This window comes from Eulemur rufifrons, chromosome 14, assembly GCF_041146395.1.
Source record: "Eulemur rufifrons isolate Redbay chromosome 14, OSU_ERuf_1, whole genome shotgun sequence".
Classification (NCBI taxonomy): domain Eukaryota; kingdom Metazoa; phylum Chordata; class Mammalia; order Primates; family Lemuridae; genus Eulemur; species Eulemur rufifrons.
Window position 1 is genome coordinate 26,069,921 of NC_090996.1, and position 24,283 is coordinate 26,094,203.

General features: G+C 47.8%; 1 protein-coding gene and 1 pseudogene across 1 annotated transcript; one reads left to right on the forward strand and one right to left on the reverse strand.

Moving 5' to 3' along the window:
• Positions 1 to 4,337: 4,337 nt before the first annotated feature.
• LOC138394447 (calmodulin-like) lies at positions 4,338 to 4,789 on the reverse strand (annotated as a pseudogene).
• On the forward strand, positions 4,788 to 24,011 carry LOC138394076 (group 10 secretory phospholipase A2-like). Its single transcript, XM_069485694.1, has 6 exons — positions 4,788 to 4,908; positions 8,044 to 8,151; positions 12,825 to 12,950; positions 15,580 to 15,730; positions 17,432 to 17,538; positions 23,813 to 24,011. Exons 1-6 carry the CDS (start codon positions 4,788 to 4,790, stop codon positions 23,953 to 23,955), a joined length of 756 nt encoding a protein of 251 aa, XP_069341795.1. The 3' UTR covers positions 23,956 to 24,011.
• Positions 24,012 to 24,283: the final 272 nt, after the last annotated feature.

A 24,283-nucleotide genomic window follows, 5' to 3' on the forward strand; every position in this document is an offset into this window, starting at 1 on the left:
GAATTCCCCATGGGCTACTGGATAATGCACATTTCTTTCCCATCTCAGGAAGCCGAGAACAAACCAACTTCAGCTGGCAGAAAGGCAGAGGAAGCTGTCAGAGGTCAACAAAAATTTTAAATTGGCTGCAGAAGAAATAGAGATGTATAAGTGAGTTCAGAGACTGACCACCAGCCTCTCAGGAAACACCTACTGGATTTTTTTTTTAAAAGTATTATCCAGTGTTTAGATCCAAATAATACAGAAATGTAAATAAATGGTCAGAAGACATGTACATAGAGAAACAATTCACATAAGAAAAACAAAGTATCTTAACTTTTACAAATGACTGAATAATGTTAAGTTACTAAACATTTCCTGATCCCCAGTGCTGGCCAGAGGGAGTGGAAACTTGATTCACACAAACATTGCTAGGGATGATGAAAATTGTCGTAATCCTAGGAAAGCTTTCAGCTGTAGGATGGACCACATCCATGAAAATGATTGTGCCGCTTTATGAACCCACTTGTCACTGCCCTGTGAAATACGGTAAGGACAGTAGTATGAGGAGAATAGAGCTTTATGATAAAAGATACTCAAAGGAGGATAAATTAGGGAAATGCTGAGAATGTGTAAGGAAATTATGTCCATTCAGAGCCTCACAGGCATTAAATAATTGATAAGAAAGCAATATCGCAACAGTTTTGATCCACCTGTACTTTTAGAATCATGGGAAATGTATTTTACATGTATGGATAAATTGTGCAAATGTACAGATGTGAGGATAACAGGAACACGGCAGATTACTTAAAATCATAATATTGTGCTTTTTCTGATGAAAGCAAATCTACCCATAGAAAAACCATTCAGGACATGAAAGACCAGCAGCGCAGGTAGCTGAGGTCAACCACAGACACCAGGTAACGTGCGTCCTGCCTGGCAGTGGCAGGACCCTTCAGCACCCAGTGCAGGTGATTTAATGGCCCCGAGACACCCTAAACACACGGTTTCTGTGTTGGCTTTTTCAGATTGCCGTCAAAGAGAAGAAGACTGGAGACCACTGGGTTAGGTTTTTTACCTTCCCTGGTTTTGTGCATAGTCTGCCAGGTCCGGTGGGGATGTGTTTTCTTCCACAGCTCAAGACTCAAGCTTTGGAGAGGGAGAAGGTGTGTTACTGAAAACTTGGCCACTTGTCCATGAGGCCAAATCAGAAGAACAAGGACGAGCGGTTTGGGGAGGAAGGAAAGAGAGTTTACTTTGCTGACAAAGGAGAAAACATGGTAGACCTTTGTCTCAAAATCCCAAATTTCCCAAACGTAGGCAGAAATACAGAGCTCTAAAAGGGAGGGTTCTCGGGTTCAGGCAATTACTGTGGTTAACTGTTCTAATCCTCCGATGTCTGCCAAAGACAAAGCCTGTGAACTCTGCTGTCCACCTGGGGGGCTGGCGGCCACCTGGGAGTTTTAACAAAAGACTTAACCTGCCTCAGGGATGCAGGTCAGGATGCAGTTCCCAGAAGGAGTGGGGGAAGTTTTAAGGAGACAGAAAAATGTCTTTGCCATTTTTTGTCTTCAGGCCATTCTGTTTGTTAGAGGCAGAGCAGGCCAGGGAGGCTGCCAGCTTGAGACACAGGTGAGTGATGGTGACAGACATTTTGAAGGTGTTTTTGGTGTTTTAAGATGAAACTGTCAGTGTCTAGTAAAGCACTGAGTGTTCTAATTCTTATTCAAGTCCATTCTTTCTCTACTTTCAAGAGTGGAAATAATGAACATTCAGAAGCAGCAAGAGACATCTGGGATGAAGACAACTGCAGCAAGGACACCGGACACACAGAATCCTCCATACGCAGACAGGAGCTCACTGTGAAGGCAGCAGCTTAGCTTGTGCTGCACGATCCACACGCTCTGCTGTTCCTTCTGGGCTAACTGTTCTGTTCCCTGGAAACAGCCCCGAGTACTGACTAAAGGGAGTCTCTCAGGGTGGCAGGACACTTTTGGTCAGGTGCCCCAGGCAGGTGGCACTTGGGTGGGACCCCTGTGACGGGTGAAGCTCCGGCCTCTCCAGAGACTTTGGACACCCCCCACCCCACACTGCCCTCGTGGTTACTCCCGACTGAAGACACGGCCTAGAAAGGAAGTGGGTCAGCTCTGCCTCCCTCCTCTTGTCCGTGTTGACAGCTTCATTTTCCTTTTATTTGAGGAAGATAACGACTGCAACACTTGAGAATGGGGGCTGTATGTGCTGATGACACAGGCCATTTTCTTGCTGTGTCTTTCTGGATCAATATTTTACCATGAGACAGGGGACATTTATTTACTATTTTATGTGTATGTGTGGCTATTTGGTTAAATAAATGGGCAGACTGACAGAAACTGTTGTCTCTCAATAGTCACATTCTACTCTCCCTCATCGAAATGAAAACCCCAATTCTTAGCTCGGCACGGAGCCTCTCAGAAGAAAGATCGCAGTTCCCGGCCTCTTTTGAAGCTGGTAGAGCCGCATGACTAAAGTCAGGCCAATGGAACATGAGCAGAGGCAATGTATAAAAATTTCCAGTTATTTACTTAGGCTGGAAGAATGTTTTTCCTTTCTGCACTCCCCCAACCCACTGGCTGGAATGTGGACGTGGTGTTAACTCATCCCAGAAATACCCTAGAGATGGTGAAGCAAATATATAAAAGAAAGTTTCGTCCCTGAGATGTGAAGCTGCTAAACCAGGGAAGGTCTGCATATACCCAGACTATTAAGTAAAAGGGAGAAAGGCATTATTTTGTGTCTCTGTTGAAGCAACCAGACCCATATCTAACAATATGCCACTGCAAGGGATTTGTTCCTACTAAAGGGAGTGGGAACCAGCTGATAAGATTTCAACTAGATGATTTGTTGGAATATTTTAGTTCTAATGTTATATTATGATATTCCTGTATCATCTCATTGAAACCACTCATCTTGATTTTCTGGAACTTGAATAAGTCAACCCATCGTCCAAAGCAGTCATTATTTTCTCTCTGCTGGGACTACAACCAGAGCTGAGAATGGTGAAGGAAGAGCAAGTCCCCACAATGGATAAAGTCATTCATCACTTGGTTATAAAAATAAGATTAAAATACCACTTCAGTGATATCTCACTCTAGTACAATGCAGACAATGCCAACCCAACATAAGCTGCTGTGCCACCACTGTGTGTCATCGTCACCATGGGTCAGAAACATGGAAGTACAAGAGGACTGTCTTACTAGTGGGGCTACATCTCAATGCTTTGTCCTTCATTCATCTTTCTGCACGTCATCCTGCTGAAAACCAGTTGTAAATGTGTCTGTTTTCAGTAAACCAGCAATGACAATATATACTAAACAAATCGAACTAGAACCCATTTGAATAGGCTCTAGTTTGAATTTGTTTCTTCGTTTTTCATCTCTAATACAAATGCCTGACTGTGCTCAATCATCTGTCTGCACGCATGAAAAACTGGCCAGTCCAACAGTGTGTTCATCATCAGCAAATGGAACTTTAAGGAGTCCCTGTCATTAAGGTAGTACAGGTATTTATATTGGAAAGCTGATGTGTAGCTTGACCTATGGGGGACAGGACCACCAACCAGTACATGCTGTGAACTAAAATAAAATCTTAAGGCTCTCCCCATGGGCTGACCCCCTCTTGGCCAAGGGGATACCCTAAAACTGAGTTACTAGCCATGAGAAGGGAGGTCAGACATGCCTCATCATGCTCCTCTCCCTTCTTGGGGACATCCTTTGTAACCCATTAACAGACTTAAGGCTGTGCAAGACACACCTGCAGGTCTTCAACTTACATGACAAATATATGGCCGGTAGCTTGTCTCTGATTAATAGACTTCCTTAACTTAAAGCATTCTAAGCCCTTAGACAAAGCTTCATTTCTTTAACTAATTGCAGGTCAAAGAGTCTTTAAACCCACCTATAACCGGTAAAGCCTCCCCACCTTTGAGATGGCCCACCTTTTCAGGCAAACCAATGTATACCTTCCATGTATTGATTTATGACTTTACCTGTAATTTCTACCTCCCTGAAATGTATAAAACCAAACTGTAACCCAGCCCCAGAGTGTCCACTTGCTCAAGGCTTCTTGGGCGTGGCTATGGGCAATAGTCCTCAAATTTGGCTCAGAGTAAACCTCTTCAAATTAATCTTTAGAGTTTGGCTTCTTTTCCATTGACGATGCAGATTTTGTGTTGCCAGAAGGCACTTTTGACATTCAGTTTTGCTCATATAGAAACAGAATGAATAAATGAACTTTTTTCTTTTCTTTTTTTCTGCAAGAGGTAAGTAAGGTTCAGTCTGATTCTTCTAGAGAGGGAAAAAGGAGTTGAAAGTAGGTCTTCATTTTGCAGGCGTCATCTGTATGAATTCTTTACAGCTAGCTTATCTGTCTCCATCCATACCTGCCTCTCTGATCATTTCATCTGCTTTTTCATCTGTTAGTTTTTCTCCTAAGTTTGTCGCGACCTGACCGAGCTCTGCTGCAACTGAAGTAACCATGGCGCCATCCTTGCCAAAGACTCTTAATGCCTCGGGGATTTCTTCTTCACTGACTGTATCTGTCATTTTTCCAGCCATCATAGTGAAAACTTCGAGGAAGTCAACGGTGCCATTAGCATGAGCGTCCGCCTCGTTGATCACATCCTGCAATTCAGCTGCCGTTGGGTTCTGACCCAGTGACCTCATGACAGTTGCAGGTTCCTTCCTTGTGATGGTGCCGTTGCTATCTTTATCCAAGAGGGAGAAATCTCCTTGAAGGCAGCAGTCTGCTCTGCCCTCAGCTGATGGGCCATGGTGGGAGCGAAGGGAGGAAGGGCAGAGGGTGGCTGTACTGCGCAGGGGCCTTGGTGGCGGCTGCGCCCCCGCTGCTGCGCGGTGCGCGGTGGTGGCGCCGTTGGGCTGCGGGTACCCGGTAACGGCGCTGCGTGCACGAGACTCCCACCAGCCCCGCCTGGAATTGTGTTTTCTAACTAGCCTTGATACTCTGGTTTTAACTTTATACTACGTAGAGTTCCTCTACTCTGCAAATCTTTCATATACTTTAAAACAATTCAGAATGAAAATAAACATTGAAAAAAAACCCATTAATTGAGAAACTTGGCCTTAAGTATAGCCTACACTTTATACTGCAATAATATTAATAATTCCAATATAATTCTATACCAACTGCCTATTATAGCCATATCCTGAAACATAATTCTCTATACACATATATAATTTATACGTTTAATTTGAAATTTTCATTATATTTTCCCTCTCATTGATACAAGTTTGGCATATTGTTGGCTATTTTCAAAGGATTTTCTCCAGGCAAAAGAAAATGTAGATTTTTCCATTCAGTGTAAGTGTGTAACTTATTTATTTTTCTTAATTATATAAACTATTTTATAACTTACATTCTACAAAATAAAAAAAATTATTTTCAAAATTTTGTCCAAGAAATTGTTTTTAAACCCCTTTCATTTTGTGTATCAGATATTTTTCTACATCTTGACAGAGATATAAGGGATATATAATAAACAGAGCCTATATAAATTTTACAATTTATTGAATTTTGACATATGTATACGGCCATAAAAACATCACTAAAATCATGATAATTGACATATTCAAAACTCCTCAAAGTTTCCTCTTGTTTCTTTTTAACATTCTTGTCCTGTCTCTCCCTCCCTTCCTTCCATCTCTCCTTGACACACGCATCTGAATTTGATAGAATTTTATGTAACAGAGTCATATAGGTTGTAGTGTGTGTGTGTGTGTGTGTTGGATTTTTTAAGTCAGCATAATCATTTTGAGATTTATTCATGATATTTTCTGTATTAGTCCTTGGTATGAATATACTACCATTTTTTTTATCCTTTAATTTGGAAAGAGACATGGGGTTTATTTTCCATTTTGATCTTTTCTCTTAAAACCTAAACCCACTAGGCAGCAGCTCTGCTGTATATACTTGCATACTAGCATATACTTGCACTTTTTAACTCCCTGATGAATTGATTGGGAAAAAAATCTAATTGGGATTTCTCCTATAATTATCCAAACATCTAGCACACTCATATCAATCTTTTCAGAACTGTTGTTCAAAAGAACAATCACTGACATGAGGCGTTTTGGTTTTGTTAATTACCACCTACATTTTATTACGAAAAATTTCAAATATACAGCATTGATTTGTTAACATTTTACTAAAGTTGATTTATCACATACCTATCTTTCCATCCATCTCTCTCTCCATCCATTAGGTTTTCATACTTTTGGTACTTTCATAATTAAATTTTAGACATTAGTATACTTTTTCCTGAATCATTTCACATACCTGTCATTAACCAGAATTCTGCATTTGTTTACTGACTTTTGGGGACAATAGCTAGAGAGCTTGGCAGCACCAGGAGTGATGGGTGGGGAGTGCCCAGGTGGAGAGCAGGGACCCAGGGGCCCAGGTGACCAGGACAAACCCCCACTGATGACCATCTTTCCTGGGCCCTGTCCTCAGCTGGACCTCCTAAAAGTCTTTTTCACCTGATTACACAGAGTGTTCCCAAACTCATTCAGGCCTCCGACAGCTTAAAATCACTGCTGTGTACCCCATAGCTCTTTGTTCTTACATAACTGTATTGTACATATGAAACATTCCATCACTGCTGTAAGTGGAAAAGCAATGTCTTTTATCACAAGTACAAAGAAACCGTAAGAAAAGAAGCAAAACAAAAACAAAACAAGTATAAGGAAACAATGGTATATAGTACTGTATTCTATTTAGATGCCGTTGCCTGCATAAAGGGCCCAGGATTGGATTGTCCTGGTCACATAAAGAGACCAGTTATAGGAGGGGTCGAAGTCAGATTAGCCCAAAAGTGAGTGGGACAGAGACCCGTGGTTTCCATAAAGGGTTGCCGGGGTCACCCTGGTTGTAGCCCGAGCAGAGTCAGGGAAAGGAAGGAGAAGTGCACCGTTTGGGGCTTCAAACAGGGGAGGTCATTCCTGTGCTCCCCAAAGCCAGTGTCAAGGTCCCACCCATGGGGAGCCTTTGTGGCCCCTGGAGGCAGGACCAGGAGCCCTTGGCAGGACCAGGGGGCTGACATCAGCTGTGCTGCTGACCAGCTATGTGATCCTGAGTTGCTGTCCTTTGTACAACGGGAGTGCCAATGTGTGCTGAGACTCTGTCTCTACAGAAAATAACAAAATTAGCCAGGCGTTGTTGCGCAGGCCTGTAGTTCTAGCTATTTGCAAGGACGAGGCAGAAGGATCGCTTGAGCCCAAGAGTTTAAGGATGCAGTGAGCTATGATCATGCCACTGCCCTTCAGCCTGGGCAACAGAACAAGATCCTGTCTCTAATAATAATAATAATAATATATTTTTTAAATTACCTAAAAGACATTCATTTACATTTTATTTATTCTTTGAGACAGGATCTTGTATGTTGCCCGGGCTGGTCTCAAACTCCTCAACTCAAGAGATCCTCCTACCTCAGCTTCCCGAGTAGCTGGGATTACAGACACGCGCCAGCACACCCGGCTTACATTTTAAAAGAGGATTTATTTGAGAAACTTACAAAAACATGACAGAACGCTTCATAGGCCACTTTATGCAATAAGACAGGCAATAATAACATACACATTTTGGGAAGCATAAACACTCACATATACTAACAACAGCCACTCGGGTGTAACAGTTATCAGCAGACAAACTACATTCATAAAGAAATAGGTCAAAAAGCAAAATGTATAAGTGCATATCGGTATGGTTGGTAACTGTGTGCACCCAGCTTTATAACTGCAGTCATCTGAAATACTGTGACGAACAACCGAAGTCTTTTGACAATATGGATCAAAAACTATGATGGGTCACTGCCAAATATGTGGTCACCCAAAGTTCTAAGATCTTGGGAAATTTTATCTTTCACACATGTGGATGTGCAAAAAGGACATCTGTTCCTTTAGGGAGGAAGTTTTGATGTTTTTATAACACCTACACGCACAAGGCTTACATACAAAGTCAAGGTTGTGGTAAATGCGCATGTGTGGAGTCAAATTTCTGATGTCCAAGGCAGCCGAAGAAAAGCCTGTCCCGGCTCTCAGAGAGAGACCCAGTCACCCTCTGTGTTCGTCCTTTTCAAGTCCCCAGAGGATCGGATGGTGCCTGCCGACACTGAGGGTAGACCTTCCCCAACATAGGTCACTCGAACTTACACACTCATCTCTGGAGACACCCTTCCAGACGCACCCAAAATAATGCTTGGCCCTGTTTCTAGGTGTTCCTTAATCCAGTCAAATTGACACCTACAATTAAGTCCACAAGTCTACCACTTGTCAACTTGGCAGCCCTGCACATCTCCTTAAACCTACTTAATTTCCACATACAGACAGTCTTTATTATTGATAGTTCCAACCAACACGACGCAACTGACACGATGCAACTATCTGCATATAACCAAAAACACACTACTCCCATCCCCAGAATTTGGTTTTCAGGATTTGGACACTGGGGATTTTAATATTTCAGGATTGAGATTTTTGGGATTTTAGACATCAGCGATTTTGATCTTTTGGGATTAAGACTTTAGGGATTTTGATCTTTTGAGATTTTAACATTTGGGATTTTGGCTTTCAGGATTATGATCCAAACCTGCTGTTATTACATGAATGGACTTTTCATTCCCTCTCATTCTCTGTTCTCTTAATATGCAAACAAGGAGCTTCTGCTGTTGGTGGTGTGGGAGGCGTGGGGGGTGGTCCTGGAAATAGATGTCCTTCTCTCTAGATTGTTCCTTATTAGTCTGGAATTGTCTCTGTTCATCCTCTAGGACAGGCCCCTTCCATTTCCTGTTTTGGCAAATAGACATGTGCGGCGGAAGTTTGCTGCCATGGCTTCCGTACCTCCCCTAAGCTGTCAGTGGGACCCAGAGGAGGGATGGAGTTTTACGGCACTGATGCTGCTACTTTAAAAGCTAATGGGCCGGGGGCGGTGGCTCACGCCTGTAATCCTAGCACTCTAGGAGGCCGAGGCGGGAAGATTGCTCAAGGTCAGGAGTTCCAGACCAGCCTGAGCAAGAGCAAGACCCCATCTCTACAAAAAAAAATAGAAAATTAGCCAGGCGTTGTGGCACGTGCCTGTAGTCCCAGCTACTCGGCAAGCCGAGGCAGGAGGATCACTTGAGCCCAGGAGTTTAAGGTTGCAGTGAGCTATGATGACGCCACTGCACTCTAGCCCCAGCGACAGAGAGAGACAGAGAGAAAAAGAGAAATGAAGGCAGAGGGATGAGGCTGTGACAGCTGGGGAGAGGGGGCTGGGGAAGGACCCAGAGAGAAAGAGGGAGGATCTCCAAGAGGTGGGGAAATGAAGAAGAGATGGAGAGAGTTGGTGAGAATCAGGTTCAGAGAAGGACAAGGAAGTGAAGAGAGAAAGAGAGAGAGGCTTGTAGAGTGACAGGAGAGAGAAGCAGAGAGGAAGAGAGAGCAAGGAGGGAAGAAGGGAGTTAAGGGGGGAGGGGAAGGAGGAGGAGCGATGGACCCCGGGGAAGGGGCTCTGCCAAGGCGCCCAGAATGGAAGGGGTCAAAGTGGGAACTCCAAGGCCCAGACCTCCCTGGGGCCAAGCTCCGCAGCGGTCATTGCACCTGGAAACATTTTGCCTGGTCTAGCTGGGTCCAACCGATGGGGCTGTCCCTGAAGCGGGTGATTTTTAGGACAGAAGGCTGTCCTTTGGCAGGTCACCCCAAAGATTGCAGTGCGGGGAGGTGACCCCTGTGCATTCTCTGTCACTGCCCCACTCCCCGCTGCATGCTCACCCATGCCAGCTGGGCGTCCATTGTGTTTTGAAACCAGGCACCAGGCACCGGGCACCAGGCACCATGCTGCCCCCAAGGTCCCACGGCCTGGAGCTGGCAGAGCTGCGGTTGAATCCCCTCCAGGGTTATTAGGACCCAAAGACCCTGGGCCTTCCCTTCTGTTAAACAGAAACGCTTACATTAGTGAGCGCTCTAACCCCACCAACATACACTCTCCAACTTCCTTCTCTCTCTCTCAATGACCAGTCCATGGTTTCACAATCTTTTTTTTTTTTTTTTTTTTTGAGACAGAGTGTCGCTTTGTTGCCCAGGCTAGAGTGAGTGCCGTGGCTTCAGCCTAGCTCACAGCAACCTCAAACGCCTGGGCTTAAGCAATCCTACTGCCTCAGCCTCCCGAGTAGCTGGGACTACAGGCATGCGCCACCATGCCCGGCTAATTTTTTTTTTCTATGTATATTTTAGTTGGCCAGATAATTTCTCTCTATTTTTAGTAGAGACGAGGTCTCGCTCATTGCTCAGGCTGGTCTTGAACTCCTGACCTTGAGCGATCCACCCGCCTCGGCCTCCCAGAGTGCTAGGATTACAGGCGTGAGCCACCGCGCCCGGCCGGTTTCACAATCTTTACTGTAAGAAAATGTTTTCTCCCATCTGACCCACTGATTTCCTGCTTGGAGCTTCATGCGAAGGTTGTCCAGCAGGTGGAGGCCTGTACCGTCTTGCACTGCTTCCCAACGTCACCCCACATTCTAGGAATCCTCTTCACATGGGCTCTTTCACACCCGCTGGCCTGTGCCCAGCCAGGCTCCTCTGCCCAGCCAGGCTCCTCTGCCCAGCCTGCTTTCTCTCCATTTCTCACCGCTCTCATCCACTTTGGCAAGTTCAGCTGAGACATCTAGTCTGGAGGATTTAGCTCCCTGCCACCCCTGAGCTGGCCGGGGAGAGGTTGGGCACTTTCTGTTTCCTGCCTCACATCTCCTTGGCCTCAGCTCGGATTCCAGCCAGGGCTCTGGCAAACAGTCCACGCAAGCCTGGACCACATTCACGCATCCCTCACTTCCTGCCCTGCTCCCACGGGGCAGCCCACAGGGAACGGGAGGCAGGAACCTGGGGATAAAAGCTTCTCCCATTTGTCCCTTGGGCAGACAGTTATGATACAATTTCTAGATGGATTCCTGGGCGATCCCTTCGGGTAAAGCCTCAGTCGCCCTCAGTGTGGCCACCTCTGTCAAGGCACCCTTGTTCTAGCTTTTCTCTCCTTCACTCTCCCAGTCCCTCCCTCCGCTCCCTGGATCTGCTTCCCCTAATAATCCACCAGCTCCACAGTCCTGGGTCTGGGCCCTGCTTTCAGTTAGGACCACGGGGCCCCACTCTGGGTGCCCACAGCCCTGTGCCTTCCACTGTCACTGCCCTGGTCACATCCTCGTGTCCCTTGGAGCTTTCATGCCTGTCCCTTCAGCCCATGTGAGCTCCTTGAGGCAGGAATGGGGCCTGTTCTCCTGCCCTAACTTTGCACAGGGCCTGGCCCTGGGAGCTAAGTGATGAATGAATGAAGAATTGAATAATGCGTGGTGATTAGCTTTGTCTTCTACACACTAATCAGTTTCTTGCTCTGTGCCTGCTATGAGCTCAGTTTTCCCATATCTGTCAAAAGGGCATCCCACTGTCTTCCTCAGGCTTCGGTTTGAAAGCAAACACTGAGGCAATGCACCTGGCCATCTGCAGGAGTCCACCCTGGACAGGGGGCTATGAGCACTGGGATCAGGGGAGTCCCTGTTTCTTGGCCCAGTTCTCAGCTAGACCCATTTCCTGATAGGCACAGCACTCTGAGCCTCATTACACACATCCTCTGCAACTCCAAGTCTTGCAATGTCTATAAGCCACATTCTATATAAAAAGCCTTTATTGAGCACCTAGGGTGGGCTGGGCAGGCCAGCGCTGGGCATACAAGAGGAAGGAGCCCCAGACTTGGCCTTGAGAAGCTCACATCCAAGTGGGGAGACAGTTACTCCACGAGTGTGGCAGACAAGGGACTGGAGCCACAGATGTTCACAGTAGGAGGCAGAGAGAGGTTTGGGGCCAGGTAAAAATGAGTTAGAATCGCGGTTCCTCTACTTCTTGGCTCTTAGCTTCTCTGACCCTCAGTATCTTCTTGTGAAAGGGACTGCCAGGGGCCCCAGGTTGTGATAAGATGGTGCACCTGCTGCTGGTGGTGCCGGAATAGCTGGAGACACATCACCTTTGTTGTCATTGTCTTTACTGGAGACAGGAGGAGGGGTCTAGGGTCCCACTCTCAGAAGTAATTATGAGATGAAATCAACAGAAATTAGTGACTATTTGGGTAGCACCGGCACTAGGGACAAAAAGGGAAGAGATATCGTGGACTGTGATTGCCATCTCTTCAATGCTGGCACACATTGTGTCTGCCTTCCTGGCTCACACGGTCCCCGGGAGGTGGCCTCCTTACCCTTGCACAGATGAGAGATGTTAGGCCAAAGGGTGTGGGATGCCTGGCGTGCTCAGCCACAGTTGTGGCCTCTCTGCCCTCCCCCGTCCCAGCCCCATCTTTCACCAGAATCCACTGTGACCTTGGGCACAGCTGTGGCTGCCTCAGTTTCCCCGCTATGGCGATGGTGGCGGGATCGTAGAGTTGATTTCGAGGTGTGTCAGGAGTGCAAAGTGTCCTACATTTACACATTTAAGGTAAATTCAGTACCACCCATCCCCAAGTCTCCTGCTCTTTTTGGGGTAGCCAGGTGGGCGCCCGGAAGGGGCTGCAGGAAACCATAACGTCGACTGAGCGCCCTTGAGCTCACTTAAGCCAAGGAGACATCCCGAGGCCTGACGTCCTCCTGGCCCCAGCGCCCCAGCTGGCGTCCCGAGCCCATCGGGTGACCAAGATGCAGAGGTGGGGACGGACCGCGCGGCCTCAGGTGCCCGCCTCTGCCTGGCTCCGCCCGCGGGAAGGTGAGGCCGGGGGCGGGGCCGGGCGCGGCGGGTCGGTGGGGGGCGGCGGGGCTGGGTGACTACCCTGGTCCGCCCGCCCGACGGTCCCGCACCTGCCGCCCTCCGACGGGGCGCTACCTCCGTGCCCGCCAATCATGCTGCTGCTGCTGCTGCTGCTGCTCCTGCGGCTTCTGCTGCTGGGACCTGGACTCGGACCCGGCGCCGGTGAGTGAGGAACCGCCTGCGGGGACCCAGGAGCTCCCGGGACTCCGCCAGCCCTCCCTAGGGACCCAGGCGCCCTGCAGCCCCCAGCCCCCTCTTCTAACACCCACGCACTCATCCTTCCTGGGGGCCCAGGAGCCCTGGACCCCAGTGCTCTCCAGGGGCCCCCACTCACTCGCTCCTCTCAGGGACTCTGAACCGGCCCCGCCCTTCTACAGGGGCTCTGAGTCCTCTGCAGACCCCCTCCCCCCAGCCGCTGTCGCTCTCTCCAGCAACCCGGAGCCCTCCCCACCCACCTGGACTGGGCTCCTGTGCGCTGACCCTTCACTCCACCTGTCTGTGGGGTCTGAGTTGGGACCACCAGGTGGACACCAGAGGGGGAGAGGAGCTGGGCGGAAGGGGCGGGCTCGCGGGAGGGAGAACCGAGCGTCCCCTTCTCACCCACCCCTAGGGGCCACCCTCAGCGAGGCCCCCCTGGTGACCTGCCATTTCTGGGGTGCGCAGATACACGCACTCACAGGGAAGTATACAGACGCTGCAAGCATGGAAAGTGCAGCCTCCAAACAGCCCTGGACTCACCCGGGCACTCAGGTGCACGGCTCATTGTGTAGGGAACCCCACCGATCCGCGCTGCAGACGCAGGCAGATACCCCAAAGGGACACGTGCACACACAACTCGAGGAAAGCTGAGACAGCCCCAGGGCACAGTGTTCGCGCCCACGCACGCAGAGAAACAGACACACACAAAGACCCTGGGCCCAAAGGATGCCCAGGCAGCCCTGGCACTCCCAGAGGAGGCTACAGTGTGCAGACAGAGCAAACAGACCCCAGCGTGACCTGCCCCACCTATGTTGGCACAGAGGGAGTGTTTTGCTTGGTTCTAAACCCAGCGCCTGGTGGCCGCCCATGCCTGGGCCCTCCATGGGGCTGTTCCTAGGCCTCTGTGAGACAGGGGAGTGCTCAGGTCAGGGGAAGCGGGGACCTCCGGGGACAGCTTCAGGGTATGAAGATAGGACTGGGGCCTTGTCAGGGGGCGCTTACAGTGGGAGTGTTCCATGGGGCTTGGTGGATCCGGAGGTCAAGAGACCTTTCCTGGAAGCTCACCCTGTGCCGGGGACATCCAGAGCTGCCCGAGTCGGAGATCTGCTCTCAGAGGCTGGGCTGGAGGCTGCTCCCACAGGCAGACAGCAGCGCTCTATGGGGAGGATCCCCGTGGCCACCTGGGGGGCAAGGCAGACTCTGGAAGGAGGTGGCCCAATGAGCAGGGTGAGCAGGGGTGGGGGGATGAGGGCATTTTCGGCAGAATGTGTAGGTGACAAGGCATAACTGGGGGGACACTGGAGAGTTTAGAGGGGTTGACTGCCACCAGGCCTTGGGGTGCAGTGATGTCCCTGAGCTTGTCCAGACTTGGGGGGAGTCCGGGGAGGTTTGAGGCAGAGGCTCAGGCTGCGGGGAGAGTGAGGACTGGTCACCAGAGAGGAAGGTGAAGCTTTGAACTCTAAACTCATTTTCACATTTTCTTCCTATTTGCTTCATCTCTGTTCCCCCATATGCTGCTTTTTTGATCGAGGAAAACAAACAAATTGAATTTAAACTTGGTCTTGATGCCTCAAAAAGTCAGTGTGATGAAAACATGCTCTAGACACAAAAGAGATGAAAGAGATGAGATGACCAAAGGCAGCGCTGGGACTGCCACTGGGTGCAGGGCGGTGGAGAGGGGACTCCCGGGAAGTAGGCGGGCCTGGGAGTGAGGTTCTGCTTTGCTGCCAAGGCCCTTGGCTCTGTCACCCTGAAAGGCCACCTTCCCCTGCTGGTACTGTGCTAGGAGGGAGGAGCACTGGTTTGCGAGTCAGAGCCCGGGCAAGAGCCTCAGCTCGGGCTCTTGTGGGCTGTGCAAGTGTGGCAGGCACCTTTCCCAGCTGGCCTCCTCCTTCTCGCCTGTCCAGAGCAGGGGTTGCAGTCGTGTGCTCTTGGGCACTGCTGTGTGTCGGGGCTGCCCCGGGATCCAGGGAGAGGGCTGGACTCAGGCCAAGGGGCCTCCCTGTCTGGGCAGGGTAAATAAGAGGAGATGCAAAGGCCCTTGAGCCATGGTCTGGAGGGGAGTGGCAGGGCCCAGGGGAGCCTCAGGGACTGGGACCCCCCAGAGGAGACATCCTTGGTGACAGGGACCCTACTTAGCTCATCTCTGATGCCCGGTGCCCAGAACAGGCAACTGGACAAACATCTGATGCATGACTTGTAATCTGACTGCGTGTGGAGTTGACACGACAGGATTGGGAATTGGGACATTGCAGGAAGTGGGATCAGCCTGTGCAAAGGCTGTGACTCTTTTTTTTTTTTCATGGCTGCCTTGAGGATATTGATTATAATATGACAACTGTCCTTGTCATGGGCCAGGTACTTTTCATGCACTGTTCACTTCTTTCTATGAGTTGAGGTCACCTTACCCTCCCATTTCCCAGACAAAGAAACCAAGGCACAGAGAGGTTAGGAATTTGTCCAAAGTCACACAGCTGGGAAGTAAGATTCAAACCCAGACAGTCTGGCTGCAACATCCAGGCCCTTTCCAGGCTACTGCCCTTCTCTACAGCCCCGCAGCCTCTGACCTTTGTTTACCGCCACCACATCCCAGCCTCCAGGAGGTCACATGTGCACCGGCGTGGGATCCTGGAACTGGCGGGGACTGTGAGTTGTGTTGGCACCCGAACCCCCATCGCCTACATGAACTATGGCTGCCACTGTGGCCTCGGTGGCCATGGCCAGCCCCGGGATGCCATTGACTGGTGAGTGCGTGCTTGGGCCCAGGCCAGAAGGTCCTTCACCCCTGGGGGTAGTCAAGACCCACAAGGAAATACCCAAAGCTGAAGCTGAGGTTTGGCCCAGGAAGGTCCCAGCATGTGGTACTCCCTTGAAGGCAGAGGACCTTCTGGGCAATATGGCCAATGAGGCCAGATCTTGATGCCAGCTGCCCCTTACCCTGACAATGGGCTGATTGATTACATTGCCTCAAAAATAACATAAAGGTAACCAGACTTATTATGCACTAGTAACTGCTCTGAGAATCCCTTTGAGTCCTCACAATAATCCCATTTCACAGACGAAGAAACTGAGGCACAGAAAGGTTAAGTAACTTGTCTGGGGTCATGCAGCAAGGAAGGCATGGGAGCTGGTATTTGAACCCAGGCAGTCTGGCTGGATTCATGCCCCCAACCTGGGCACTCTTGCTGCCGTGTGAGAAGTGCCTGCCCTGTGCAAGGCTGTGGGCTGAGATCTTTCTGTGACTTCCTCTCATTTACTCTCACTGCCATTTGTGGAGACAGGCGTGAAAGTTATCCCTATTCTACAGGTGACAGCCCTGAAGCTCAAAGAGGCCCAGCCACTCACCCATTTCCACAAAGCTTGTAGGTAGCAGAGGGCAGAATTTGGCTGCCTCTCCCCTAGACTGGAGGCCATGATTGTCACTGAGAGGTCTTTATTTACCCCTGCGTCTTGGTTGCTTCTGCTGAGCTCCATGCGCTCCTGCACTCTGGCCGTCTGGTTCCTGCATGTCCTTCAGATGTGGCTCACCCCCTCCAGGAAGCCTTCCCTGAAGCCTGGCTGGGCCTGCTACCCTGTCTGGGCTCCTAGGGTTCCCCATGGCTTACGCCGCATCCCAGCACTTCTCACCATGCATGTGTCTGGGGGCTGTTTGCCTGCCTTACCAGACAGGGGGCTCCCCGAAATGCTGGCCTCTCTGCACCACACCTCGCTGGGGGATTGGCTGATGGGTGGATGGAGAGAATACCAGTGAATGAATGAATGAATAAAGGAGTGAATGATTGACAGGTATAGGGGCGTTTGTGAGTCTTCCTCAGGGAATTGTTCAATAGCAGATGTTTCCTGGGGTCCTATTATGGGCTGGGCCTTGGGCCACTGTGGGGAACTGAACAGACATGGTTCTGCCTACATAGTTCCGGTTATAGTTGCTAATGAGGTTTTTGATGAGGATTCCATTATAAACCTGCCCTAAAGAAAAGGAACTGGCTTCATGCGGGGGGGGGGGGGGGGGTGTAGCCTGGGGAGGTCAGATGAGGCCTATATGACGTCCCAAGGTGGGGGCTGGTGCTTGGGCTAAGACCTAAAGGACAGGAGGGGGCATGAAGTTGTCCCAGGCAGAGGGTACAACACGAGCAATGCCAGAAGGTGGCAGGGGCTTAACTTACTCCGGGAACAAAAAGGAGGCCAGTGGAGCTGGAGCTCAGAGCCCAGAAGCTCCGAGACTCAGAGTGAGACAGGCAGGCACTGGGCTCAGGCACTGCCAAGGGCTGGAGGTGGTTGCGGGGTATGCTGGGGACAGTGCATGGGGCTTTTCAGGGACAACGCTTAGACCTGAGGATGCTGGCTCCTTGGGGGTCTTCACTCACCCTTCGTCCTGGCAAGGGAGGGTGGCCAGGAGAGCTCCCTGCCTTCACCCACCTGCTGTTCTGCCCATGTGACATCCACAGGTGCTGCCATCGTCACGACTGCTGTTACAGTCGTGCTGAAGAGGCTGGCTGCAGTCCCAAGATAGAGCGCTACTCCTGGCAGTGCGTCAATCAGAGCATCCTGTGCGGTGAGTTCCTGGTGCCACACACACACCAACCCCCTCAAGTGTCCCCTGGGCATCCCGGCAGAGCCAGATGACTTCTGTGCCCTGTTGCACTAACATACCACTGCTCGCAACGCTCCATAGACTGACCACACCTGGGTTTATCTAGTGTAAGTGATCTTTAAGACGGAGCACTTGGAAAAAAAAAAAAGAAAAAGCAAGAAACTTATTTCTTTTATGTCTGGAACAAAAAGGAAGAAGACAGAAATGACACCAGGTATAAACAACCTGAATGTGTGTCAGAAGGGGTCTGGGTAAAGAAACACATGATGTATTCCCACTGCAGTCTGGAGGGAGGGTATAAGGTAGAGCCATATGTGCTGACACAGAAAGAGGGTGAATAAAAAAACAAACTGCAGAATGACCTTTCTAGTCCAGCACCATTTGTGTGTTTAAAAAAAGGAAAAGAAAAGAAACTTGCAAAATAGTACTACTTTCCATGGCTCCATGTGGCCACCCACAAAGCTCAGAAAAAGCTGGGTAAGGATATGCTCCAAACTGAGGATGGCTGTGGTCATCTCCAGGGACAAGATCAGGTTGAGGGGGCAACGGTACAAGGCAACTTCATGTTCTCTGTGTGTGTCTGTTATTTACAAGGAGAATGTCTTCATGAATTACTTGTGAATTGAAAGTGTAAAAGGAAAGGAATGCACAGCCTGAAGTGTTTAAGGGTGACGCGCACTGATGTCTGCAACTTACTTTGAAGTGCATCAGGACAAAACAAAACAAAAAGGCAGATGGATGGGTAGAGAGAGGGATGGACTGATGGAGGGCTAAGTGATGAAGCTGAATATTAATCTGTGTAATATACAGGTGTTCTCTGAACAATTTAACTCTCTGTAGTTTTGCAAATTTTCCCAATGAAATGTGATAAATACAAAAATAAATGAAAAGAAAGAGGATGACAGGAGGGCTCCATACCTGCACTTCCTCACCTCCCGCCACCATGTGGGAGCCTCTCACCAGCAGGGCTGGCTCCACCTCGGTGTGGTGTGATGACCCTCTGGCCCCAAATATCTGTGTGAGGAGGGTCAGAGGCCTTGGCAGGGTCCCACCCTAGTGGACAGAGGGGTGTAGAACCCGGACTGAGCCTGTACCACATGTGTCCATTTCCTTGGCCCTTTTTCCTACGGCTGAGCCAGGCAACAGTGGCCACTTCCCAGTTGGGGACTTCAGGAAATGTCCTCCCCTCCCCGGGACACAGAGCCTTCATTTCTACAAAATGGGGACAATTGTATTATATCACTAGTTGATGTTCCTTGGACGATGTTTGTCCTGCAAATGTTTTGCTTCATCTGCACAATGTTTGGAAAAGCAGTTTGAGCCAGTATTTGAAAAATCAATATATTTCACATAAAATCTGAACTTCTGAATGTTTAGTTTTCCTTAAAAAATTGGAGGCTCTAACAGCATCACACCCAGTAGCCGCCATTGGCTGGAGCTTAGAGGGGCTGTCACTCACAGGCAGGGCCTGTCTCTCTCATCTGCCCCAGTCTCCACTGTGCCCTATTTTCTGTATGACGTTGAGGACAAGTGTCGATTACCATATTTCATATTCCTTGTGCTGCTGGTTTTGTTATAAAAGAGAAATATTTCTAACAAACCCAGGAAAACAGAAGGTAGACCAAACGGCTGAATGTTTCGAGAAAAATGAGAGTGCTGAGCCTGTTTACTTGTGCAAATGGAGAGCATTCCTGTGTTTGATGTACCTCCCTTGCTTCACTCGTTGACACCACCTGCCCCAGTGGACATCTGAGTTTGCAAGCCCTCGGCTGGTGGTCTGTAGCTTCTGCCTTAGTTCATTTCTAGTTGTGTGACTGGGCAAGTTCTGATCTCTCAGAGCCTCAGTTTCCTCATCGGTAAACTGGGGGTAAAAATCAAGGCCGCTTGTGATGAGGATGAAATGACAATGACACGCACGATGCTTCACGCATAGTAGGTGTCATTGGAGAAACGACCCAACACAGATTCTCCAGTGAGGATGACACAGCAATAGCCCACGATCACAGGGCTTTGAGGATTGCGTGAATGCAGCTCTAACCCTGAGCCCCCAAAGGAGAAAGTTACTTCTCTTGCAATTCTCTTTTAATCTTTCTAATTGAGTGGAAGAGAAAGTCTCAGTTCAGTGCTACTAATTTAGCTTTAGCATCTCCTGAACACTTGCTGACCTCTTTTTAACAGAGAGCGCAGGCTTCTGGCTTCTCTTATTTAAGAACAGTTCTATACCTACATTTAATTCTGGTTTTAAAAAAAAAATTCTTTGTATCTGTCTACTTACCTAAATGTTTATTTATCTGTAACCACAAGCAACATGTGTTTAATGAGGATAATTGTCACATAAGCCATTCTCCCATCACAGTTTACATTTTACTGAACCGACTCACTTCTAAAGTTAAAAGAAAAATAAAACTACAATTAAACATGTTGTGTCTCTCAGGGCAATCTTACCTGATTTTGAAACAAAACAATAAGAAAAGGAGTGAGGAGGAAAATGTATTTTTAAGATGACTTTCTGATGCTTGGTGTTTGCCATTTACGGTTTCCCTGCAAAAAGCTGAATCAATTTACAAACTGGGAAGTGAGCAGTAGTACAGGCAGAATGTAAGTAAGGCCGGAGTTCGGACGGTGAGACTCGAAGTTATCTGAAGACTTGGACACGATCCAGACAACTGGCTCCATCCGTTTTATTTCTATTTTCTTTCAGTTGAAAATAAACATAACAAAAACCATTTAAAATGTACAATTCAGTGATATTTAGTATATTCACAATGTCATCCAAGAGCCACCGAAACATTTTTATCATTCCGCTTCAAAAAATCCATGCCCGCTAAGCCTGTCCACTTCTTCCTAACACCAGCACCGGGCAAATTTACCAGTTTGCTTTCTGTCTCTATGAATTTACCTCATCTAGATATTTCATATAAATGGAATCATGCAATATGCGGGTTTTTTTGTGTCTGGGTCTTGCACTTAGCATAATGTTTTTGAGGTTCATTCATGCTGTAGCATGTATTGGTGCTTCATTCCTTTTACGGCTGAATTATATGCACTCTGTGGCTATATCACATTTTATTTATCCATTCATCCAGTGATGGACATTTGGGTTGCTTCCACCTTTTGGCTAGTGTGAATAGTGCAGCTATGAGCATTCATGAAGAAGTATTTATTTGCATAGCTGTTTTCAATGCTTTGGAGTATTTACCTAGGATTGCTGGGTTATATGATAACTCTATCTTTTACTTTTCGAGGAACCACCAAACTGTTTTCCACAGCAGATGCACCATTTTATATTCTCACCAGCCATGCATGAGGGATCCAGTTTCTCCACATCCATGCCAACGCTTATTATTTTCTAGTTTTTTTATTAGCGAGTATGAGGTGGTATATCATTGTGGTTTTCATTTGCTTTTCCCTAATGATTAATAACGTTGAACATCTTTTCATGTGCTTCTTGGCCATTTTTGTATTTTCTTTGGAGAAATGTCTATTCAAACCCATTTTTAATTGAGTTGTTTGTCTTTTTGCTGTTGAGTTGTAAGAGTTCCTTATATATCCTGGATACTGACCCATATTAAATATGTGATCTGCAAATATTAATATTTTCTCCCATTCTGTGGGTGGTCTTTTTACTTCCTTGGTAATATCCTTGAAGCACAAAGGTTTTCAATTTTGATGAAGTCCAATTTATCTGTTTCATTTTTTTTTTTTTTTTTTTTTTTTGAGACAGAGTCTCACTCTGTTGCCCGGGCTAGAGTGAGTGCCGTGGCTTCAGCCTAGCTCACAGCAACCTCAAACTCCTGGGCTCAAGCGATCCTCCTGCCTCAGCCTCCCGAGTAGCTGAGACTACAGGCATGCACCACCATGCCCGGCTAATTTTTTGTATGTATATATTTTAGTTGTCCATATGATTTCTTTCTATTTTTAGTAGAGACGGGGTCTCACTCTTGCTCAGGCTGGTCTCGAACTCCTGACCTCGAGCGATCCACCCGCCTCGGCCTCCCAGAGTGCTAGGATTACAGGCGTGAGCCACCGTGCCCGGCCTATCTGTTTCATTTTTTATCGCTTGGGTTTTTGGTATCCTAAGAATCCACTGCGAAACCCAAGGTCATGGAAGTTTACCTCTATTTTTTCTTCTAATAGTTTTCTAATTTTAACTCTTATGTTCATTTGGAGTTAACTTTTGCATATGGAGTGAGGTAGGGCGGTTCATTCTTTTGCATGTTGTTATCCAGTTGTCTCTGCGCCATTTGTTGAAGAGACTATTTTTTCCCCATTGAAGAGTCTTGGTGCCTTTGTTGAAAATGACTTGGCCCTAGATGGATGAGAGTTCCATCACTTTGAGCTAATGATTTGATCTCTCTGAGCCTCAGTTTTCTCACCTGGAAGATGGGTGTTGTGAAGATGAGAAAAGGGTTTAACATGATAAGCAGACTGGAGGGAGATTTTTCTTCTCTCTCTTCCCCTCTCCTCCTTCTCTCATCCTGATCTGAACTCCTCTCTGACCTCTGCTACCTCCTCTAGAGAGAATTAAAGATCTGATGTGACTCTGCACTAAACCCCCAGCTTCTGCAGGCTTGATTTGCTCTGGGGCAAAGAGGCTATCATAAGTCTTACTAGATGTATGGTTTTAGATATGTGTGGATTCTCAGCTATAAGTCCTTACTATGAATTAGGAGTTGGCTCAGAGCAAAGATGAATTAATATGGAGACATAATATATATTTTTTAGGACTGAAAATGCCCCAGGCATCGTCTCATTCAGCCCTCTCATTTAGAGTTGGGGAGAGTAAGTAACTTGTCCCTAAAATGCTCCCTTCCAGTGTGGCTGGAGAGGAGTTGAAATGGGCTTAAATGGGAAATTTGCTAAAAATCTTTCCCTTCTCTCTTCAACTTACATGTTCTGTTTGTTTCTTACCCTTGTGAAAATGATGTTTATAAAATAGGCTGGTGGAGTCTATGCCTGTTTACAGAACTGTCCTCCCTGAACCAAACGAAAAGAACCAAAATATTTATTATGCATTTTTGGCTAAAAATATTCCCTTATTCTGTTTGGAGATATTCTGAACATAGTTGTTTATTTAATTACAGGTTTGGCCCATTTTCCATTTATGGGCCTCACTTAAATATATTAAAAAAATGTTTTAGGCCGGGCGCGGTGGCTCACGCCTGTAATCCTAGCACTCTGGGAGGCCGAGGCGGGTGGATCGCTCAAGGTCAGGAGTTCGAGACCAGCCTGAGCAAGAGCGAGACCCCGTCTCTACTAAAAATAGAAAGAAATTATATGGACAGCTAAAAATATATATAGAAAAAATTAGCCGGGCATGGTGGCACATGCCTGTAGTCCCAGCTACTCGGGAGGCTGAGGCAGGAGGATCGCTTGAGCTCAGGAGTTTGAGGTTGCTGTGAGCTAGACTGATGCCATGGCACTCACTCTAGCCTGGGCAACAACGTGAGACTGTCTCAAACAAAAAAAAAAAAAAAAAAAAAAAAATGTTTTAACCTATAATAATATTTACTGGCAGGACTTAATTTTAAGCTTAACCTTTGGGAGCCACTTTTCCTTTTAAGTTTTTATTCTTCTTGAAAAACGTGATGCCATCGGGTTCCTGAGGGCACGGAGCAGTGGGGCCTCCAGTCTTGTCTTTGTGCGGCAACCTCTGCATGTCTGTGTAAGCTAGGTCTAGGACAGAGGGGTGAGATAGAGTATGTGACTGTTACCTAAAATAAGCTGTTTTTCTTGAAAGAGCATCTGAAAGAGACTTGGAGAAAGGAGGCAGAGAAATGCAGGAGGGAGCACTTTACGTAGGCTTCTTACCCAGGCTGCTCGATAACCCTGCACAGTGGATAATGCTCCCACATTATATGAGGACTTGGGCTCAGGAAGGGTAGGACATAGCAGAGCTGGGACATAGCAGAGCAGGCATTCCAAACCCAGGCAGCTACTATCTTGTCTAAATGGATTCCCAAACAGTGTCATATTGATGCAGACGAGAAGTCAAAGGTTCTACAAGCTTTGGACTCTGCCATTTGAAACTTTAATTTCCTTTTCTGTAAAATGGGGCTGACGTCATCTGCCTCCTGGGGTTGCCGTGCTGATGTAGATCACCTGGGAAACTGTCAAGTGTCTCAGAAATGCAACGTATGACCCATCCTGCCTCCGGCTTTACTGGCTCTCCCCATGTTTACCCTTCAGTCTCTGCAGGTCCCTACTCTAACCTCAGTTTCCCCACTTCTTCCAGGACCGGCAGAGAATAAATGCCAAGAACTCATGTGCAAGTGTGACCAGGAGATTGCTTACTGCTTAGCCGGGACTGAGTACAACCTAAGACTTCTCTTCTATCCCCAGTTCCTATGTGAGAAGGACTCGCCCAAGTGTGACTGACCAGGTCTACTGGACATTCTTTCCAACAGGCAATAAAGCTCCTTCTCAAGAATGAACAACAGCATTCAGTTCTTTGCAGGAGGGAATGGAAGCCAAGTGATAAAGCCATAACCCTTGTGTTTGCTTTCTCTCCCCATTCCGGAACTTGGGGCTGGAGTCTGTTTGGTTTCCAGTTTGATAAAGGTCAAAAGTCCTGTGCCTATTTAATAAAACCATGACTGTATTTATGACTGTGTTGGGTTTGGTACCATTTTTGAGGTTCAACCTTTACAAAAAGTTGGTCTTTGTCTTCTAGCCTGCTCCTGCTGGCTGGTTGTCAAATGTGAAC

Excerpts from the sequence above, each read along its gene's own strand:
- LOC138394076 (XM_069485694.1), top strand. The coding sequence starts at position 4,788 with ATGGTGGGAGCGAAGGGAGGAAGGGCAGAGGGTGGCTGTACTGCGCAG. Across the intron at positions 4,909-8,043 it reads CGTTGGGCTGCGGGTACCCG|GCAGCCGAAGAAAAGCCTGT; the intron begins GTAACGGCGCTG and ends CTGATGTCCAAG. Across the intron at positions 15,731-17,431 it reads CCCCGGGATGCCATTGACTG|GTGCTGCCATCGTCACGACT; the intron begins GTGAGTGCGTGC and ends TGACATCCACAG.